This window comes from Frankliniella occidentalis, unplaced genomic scaffold, assembly GCF_000697945.3.
Source record: "Frankliniella occidentalis isolate FOCC.00 unplaced genomic scaffold, Focc_3.1 Scaffold46, whole genome shotgun sequence".
Classification (NCBI taxonomy): domain Eukaryota; kingdom Metazoa; phylum Arthropoda; class Insecta; order Thysanoptera; family Thripidae; genus Frankliniella; species Frankliniella occidentalis.
In genome coordinates this window covers 676,950-683,183 of record NW_026267176.1, presented here as the reverse complement: position 1 = coordinate 683,183, position 6,234 = coordinate 676,950, and the positions used below count along the sequence as shown (strand labels likewise).

General features: G+C 62.0%; 2 protein-coding genes across 2 annotated transcripts in view; one reads left to right on the top strand and one right to left on the bottom strand.

Annotated features, from left to right (window-relative positions):
- LOC113217722 (protein gooseberry-like) overlaps positions 1 to 4,944 on the top strand; it is a 10,525-nt gene extending 5,581 nt beyond the window's left edge. Inside the window, exons 3-6 of the mRNA XM_052267076.1 lie at positions 2,229 to 2,320; positions 2,426 to 3,114; positions 3,258 to 3,576; positions 3,686 to 4,944. Coding sequence (XP_052123036.1) covers positions 2,229 to 2,320; positions 2,426 to 3,114; positions 3,258 to 3,576; positions 3,686 to 4,014 — 1,429 coding nt within the window. The 3' untranslated portion in view covers positions 4,015 to 4,944. The remainder of the gene's footprint in view (positions 1 to 2,228; positions 2,321 to 2,425; positions 3,115 to 3,257; positions 3,577 to 3,685) is intronic.
- Positions 4,936 to 6,228, bottom strand: LOC127749327 (uncharacterized). The gene is made up of 2 exons (XM_052267098.1): positions 6,013 to 6,228; positions 4,936 to 5,919 (listed from the first exon to the last, which is right to left on the bottom strand). Exons 1-2 carry the CDS (start codon positions 6,202 to 6,204, stop codon positions 4,990 to 4,992), a joined length of 1,122 nt encoding a protein of 373 aa, XP_052123058.1. The 5' UTR covers positions 6,205 to 6,228; the 3' UTR covers positions 4,936 to 4,989.
- Between the last annotated feature and the right edge of the window lie 6 nt (positions 6,229 to 6,234).

Genomic DNA, 6,234 nt, shown 5'->3' with positions numbered 1-6,234 from the left:
CCCTTCACCCCCCCCAAACTGAAAGTTGCCTGGGCCGCCCTGCGTTGCCGTACCAGTGGCGGCCGGAGGGCCAGGCAGGCCGTGCTGCAGCAGCAGGCGGCTCTGGGAGGTAATTTGGTCGCCCAGTGATGCGCGTCGTATTGGTATTCAGCCCGGGCCTGGCGGCCTGCAGGCCGCCTGCAGCCTGCTGCAGCGCCCCTCCTGCAGCCTTGGTCACCGGCCTGCAGGCCGGGCTGCGCGGTGTCGCACACACGGCCGAGCCGTGTTGTTATTACCGCTGCTGTCATAAAAGCTCTTTAATGTCGCTTCCCTTCCGCCTTCCCTTCCGCGAGGCTGTGCGGCCCACAGCGGCCCGGGGCCCGGCTGCTCGACCAGCGCCCGCACGCTGGCCAGCACCACACGGGCCCGCGCTGCCCGACGCGCTCTCCTCGGCCGAGGCCGACAAAGGCCGAGGAGCAGGCCGCCGACTAAATTGTTTGGAGTCCTCTGGCCGGCAGGGCGCAACGCTCTCCCTCACTCGCTCCGATGACAGATCGCCGTCTCTCTCGCTCGGGTGCCCCGGTGCGTGAACGCAATCCCGAGCGCGGCGGCGCTTCTTCTCGTTCCATCAGCCGGACTAAGATTAATGAATCTATCCCCCCACACCCCCCTCCCCCACCCACTCAGGCTCCCGCTCCGAGCCAATTTGTGTGTGGATACTCGTCCTGTGGAAACGGCTCTGAGAGAGATGCTAACTCACTACTAAGCCAGACGGGCTGGCTTGGCGGGGCACATCACTGATCCTCGCGGCGGGCCGTGGCGTGGGCCGCGTACCCCACGGCCACCCCCGCGTCGCCCCTACACCGCCCCCGCGCTTGACACACTCCGCCAGCCCCGCCACCTGTAGCTCGGCGGCACTGACCCTCTCCGCCCCGCCTCCGCCCGCGGGTCAGGCCCCGGCCGTGGGAGCCTGGCCGCCCCCCGAGCGCCCCCGCCCGCTCCGCCCCGCCGCCACAATCCATTTGTTGCCGTTTTGCGGGCGGGATGATGTGATGTGCCGGGGCCCTGCCGGTCCCAAAAGCGCCGCTCGCTTTGTGGTGTTGCGAAAGGTGCGAAAACCTCCGGCCGGCAATTTGTATCTGTTGGACCCGAGGAGGCCCGGGCCGGGGCTGGGGCCGGGCGGCCAGTCTCAGCAATATGGGAAAATGGAGTGTGGGGAGCGGGCGGCGGGGGCGGCGGGCGCAGCATGGGGCGGCCCGGGCGGCGAACCCCTCATTTGTCCACGTTGAGCGCCGACACCCTCGCCTCTGCTGCTCGCCGCCGCCGCCGCCGCCGCGGTGCCGTGCCGCGGTGCCGCGCCCCGGGGAGGCGCGCTGCCGCTGCCGCCTTGTCGTCCAATCCCGCCGGCTTTTGTCTCGGCGCGGCCGCGGCCCGCCGCGCGCAGCGCATCCATCGCCGCGGAACGAGCCGCGAAACGCCTCTCGGTGGGAGGTGGGGCTGCCGGGCCGCGGGCGCCGACAGATGAGTGTCCCGCACGACTCCATCACCCGCCAAGAGGCGCGGAGAGGCGCGGCGGAAGCACAAAAAGGAGTCACGACGCGCCGCCGGGCGGCTTATCCGCGGCCGCGCCCCGGCCGCGCCGCCACCGCACCGCGGCCACCTCACGGCACCTGCTCACGCCGCTAGGCCCGTTCAGCCGGCCGCCGCCGCCGTGTTCCGCTCGCAGGCCGCCGCGCGGCCGGTGGGGTTGGGTGCACCGAGATCGTAAAAATATACGCTTCCGAGAAGAGGCAGGCGGTGGTGCGGCTCTCCGTCTACCGCTCATGCCGACCAGCGAAAGAGAAAGAGAGAGGGGTAAGGGGGAGGGGGGCGTGTGGGACCGCGCGTGATTTATCGACCTGCGGCCGGCCCGTGTCCCGGCGGCGCGACACGACGCGTCCAGGAGCAGAGAGAGGTGTTCCCGCACCGATGTAGATGTTACACCTGCGGCAGCCCGCGCCCCGCCCCGGCCTCTCTCTGACACTCCGACCTGGCCTGACCGCCACCAGCTTTTGTTTTGGCCGCCTATTTTTTCCCGAATGCGTCGTAATTAATTAGCCGACGTCAGCGTTGGTATCCTCTCATCATCATCAGCCGGGCCCTTGGCCGGGCCCATACCTCGCCAGCCGGGGCGGCGCCGCCCAGAGGCCTTCCCTAATCGGATCTGGAACACAATTACGAACAAAGATTTTCTTTTCCATGTCGTATAGTGGTCCCTATGTGTATCGTGTTGCAATTGGGGGCAATTTAACAATGCAGTTGCACTGCGAACATATTATAAGTCCTCAATACCTGATCGGCGGTTCGCGTTTGGCCTTTGGCGCGGTGGTGCCGGCAGTGCCGGTCTGCCCACTGCGACACCTTTGACTGCTTGTTTTACTAACGACACTTCTTTTCCTCCTCGCAGGTGGCAAAGGATCGGACGGTTCGGACTGCGAGTCTGAGCCAGGCATCCCGCTGAAGCGCAAGCAGCGCCGCTCGCGCACCACCTTCACGGCGCAGCAGCTGGACGAGCTGGAGAAGGCCTTCGAGCGCACCCAGTACCCTGACATCTACACGCGCGAGGAGCTGGCGCAGCGCACCAAGCTCACCGAGGCCCGCATCCAGGTGTGGTTCAGCAACCGAAGGGCGCGCCTCCGCAAGCAGATGTCCAGCTCGTCGGGGTCATCGACGTCCTCCGGGTACGGGTCCGTGAGCGGCATGCCCGTCGCACCCATGGCCATGCCACCCATGTCCGTGTACCCATCCGCGACGTCGGCCTCGTCCGGCTCATACATGGGCCAGGGCCTAGGCGAGACGGCCTTCACCGCCCCGCCTTCGGGAGCCCTCCCCGACCAGCACGGCGCCGGCCACGGCGGCAGCCAGGGTAGCAGTCAGGGGCCGTGCGCCTCTCCGCCAGAGTTCATCTCCCTCAGCTCCAACCTGGGCTCCAGCCTAGCGGAAGCGCGGCAGGCGCAGGACCCGCTGGCCCAGGACGACGCACCCGGTGGCGCGCAGCAGAGCAGTGGCAGCGCGGCCTCGGCCTCAAACACCTCCACGACCTCCTCGGGCTCGAGCGGCTACGGCAGCCTGTCCTACTCCACTGCCACCAGCATGGTGAGTGGCCTGCGGCCAAAGCCTGCGGTGCCCCCGGCGCTGCCTATTGTGGCCTCGGGCGCGCCAGTTTGTCCCCTCGGCTTTCACTCCACCGCGTGGACTACTTTGGGCGTGGTTGTAACCTCTTTTCGTCCTGTTTGCAGATGGGTAACCTCTCGCCGCCATCCTCCGAGTCGGCGCCCTCAGAGAGCCACTTTGGCCACCACTCGAGCCACTCGGGTCACATGGAGTCCGGACCCAGCTCGTCACCGCAGTCCCTGGTGCCCAACGGCTACCCCAGCCCCAACTACCCCAGCCCCAGCCACGCTTACCAGAGCCCGAGTCCCAGTCACGGCTACCCCAGCTACCCGAGCCCCGGGTACAGTCCTGGCCACCACCACGGCCACCACCACAGCCACTCCATCGGACACAGTCTCGGACAGGGTCTGTCGCACCCTGCCTCGTCACTCATGGGCTCTTCCGGTACGTACCTCTTACGGGCATTTTGTAAACCATTCTGGCCCACGACGCAAAAAATAAATTTGCCTATTTATTTTTCAAAATAGTAATCCCCTATTCCGCTTCCTTGCAGTTTCCGGCAACGACTCATCTCTCTGCCCACCTTCGAGCGCCTCCTCGTCTGACCTCGCTGTACTCAGCAACACCGTCAGCCTGTCCGGAGGCCTGTCCAGTTCGATATCCAGCTCACTGTCCTCCGGCCTGGGAGTGTCGGGCCCCTGGCAGCAGATCGGCTCCCAGCCGCAGCTGTCCTCATTGGGCGCGCCGCTGAGCGCCAGGGCCTTGGGCAACACCTCGCCGTCGTCCTTGCTGGACCAGCACCCCGGCAGCGTGCCCCCCGCGCCCGCCTTCGGGCACTACGGCCAGCGCGCGCACCCTCAACCCTTCTACTCGTGGTACTGAGTCCAGTCATATGTAGTGTGTACCGAAGCGAGCTTCTAGTCTAGCATACAATCATTTACCGGACCAGAGGGAGAAAAATGTGTAGACATCTGCTCAAAGTGTTTCCAGTTAGTATGTTTCTGTGCCTGTAAAATAGTAGTGTGTGCAGCTGATGTGTATGAAAAGTTCCTGTAGTGAAATGATGAATTATAAATGACAAGGAGGGAAACAGCACAAGTCAATTGCAATTAATTTTTAGAAAATTTACAAGACGAGTTATTTGGCTGAGTGATAGCTAAGCCTTTATTTTTTTGAAGTCCAGATCAATATTTTTGCTATGAATGTTGTATTTTCTAATGATGTTAGATGTTAGTTGGTGATTGAGAAAAAGATAAATTTACATGTGGCATTTTTAACTTTTTCTATTAATCACAAAATCACCTTCCTGCCTGACGACTGCAAAAGTCATTTTAAGTAACTCACCAGTTGAAAAAGACACGCTTGTAAATAGTGTTTAGTAAATGAGATTCGTTTTTAAGAAAGTGATAATATAAGTTAGGTCAATGTAGTGTATTAGCGTAGTGTTGTTTGCACAGTTCCACAATTTAAATTTAAAATTGAGATACCGAAGACTAAATCCTCCAAGTAAAACTGTTATTGTTGTGTTTAAAAAAAAATATAATGTGGCCAATTATAGCTTTTTTGGCTGCACCCGTTTCACTAAATGTCTTCCTCATCTGTACTTAACTGTCATATGATTAAAATAGGATAAAAGTACCAAGATGTATATACTATTTTCATACATTGCATAACACTTTTGTGCTGATCTTCCGAACGCGAGTGTTCTAATCATGGTGTGTTTTATTGTTAGTTTGCGGGTGTGTCTGCAGACCGAGCTGCAGACCAGCAAAAGTTGTCAGCTATCACAATTAAAGACAAAAATGAAAAATATTTGGCGTTCTTTCTTTTCTCGGTTGCTATCATTGTACTTCAGAGTCAGTGGGGTACGTCCTCGTCAGGGGAAGCGGCCTCGGGGATGCTTGTGAGCAGGGACTTCTTCAGGTCAAACAGACTCTTGTGCTCGTCGTCTACGACGGGGCGGGGGATGCCCTCCTCGGACATGTTTGCCGTCAGGCCCCTCGATGTGGTAATGGGGACCACATCCTGGCGCAGCAGCTCTACCAGGTCACGGTGGGCACTCAGATTCATACTTGACAGCACCCCGGCAGGGAGTTCGCTCTCGGCCGTGCTCGTGGCCGCAGTGGTGGTCTTCGGGGAGGGGCGCAGAAGCCCGGCCACGTCCTGGGTCGACACGGCAGCCTCGTGGCCGCCGGACAGGGCATGCGAGCGGCCCGCGTCCTGGATCGAGGTGGTGGAGAAGTCAACCGAGCTCTCGGACAGGATGCCCTTGCTGAACACCTTCATGACGTTGGATCGGAGCGGGGTGAGCCCGGAGGCCCTGTCGAGCTCCACGCGGGGCAGCGCGAGGGTGCTGCGCTGGAGGCCAGGGTGCGCCTGCTCGGCCACCTGCCGAGACTCCAGCTGCAGAGACAGAGACCTGCTGTCCTTGAGGCGCAGCGCCGACAGCCCTAGCGCCGGCAGGGCCGGCAACCCCAGCCCCGGGCCAGGGCTGTCCGCCATGGAGTTGGTGAGGTCCCTGAGGAAGCGGGAGCCGCTGAACCGCCGTACAAAGCTGAGTAGAGACGATGAGGGGTTCAACGCTGCGTTCTGCGCGGAGGGCTCGCAGGTGGGCTGAAGCTGCTGCGCGGAGGGCAGCTCCTGGGGCGTCTCCTCGGTCTTCGGAGTACCGGGTGAGGAGTGCACGGGAGACCTCCGCCGCGAGGGTTGCCGCGGTGGGGTGTCCGCGAGGATGGCGCTACTAGCGCCGCTGCCTGGCCGGACCTTGGTGAGGGGTACCTCGAGCTCCTGCAGGACGGATACCACTACATTGCTAACGAACACGTCACACTGATGGCGGGGTCGGCGGGGTGCACTGCACTCATCGCACATCACCATCACCTCTTTTCCCCGACGCACCACCTTCCACGCGTCCTTGTGCTCGGCCAGGGTGGTCAGTGCTCCCAGCGGGCTGCTCTGAATGCTTCCTTCGGGGGCGGACAGCGTGGCCCGGATGTCGCTGGTGGTCTGCTGCCGAACGGCCAGGGACAGCTCGTAGGCCAGAGACAGCGCGCGCCGCCCCTCCCTGGACATCGCGGCCACCTCCGCTGCCTGCAACGCCGG

Bases quoted from the DNA above. Each gene is read 5' to 3' on its own strand.
- LOC127749327 (XM_052267098.1), bottom strand. From the start codon at position 6,204: ATGTCCAGGGAGGGGCGGCGCGCGCTGTCTCTGGCCTACGAGCTGTCC. The intron at 5,920-6,012 runs GTGATGGTGATG...TCCGTCCTGCAG, and splicing joins TGGTGCGTCGGGGAAAAGAG to GAGCTCGAGGTACCCCTCAC.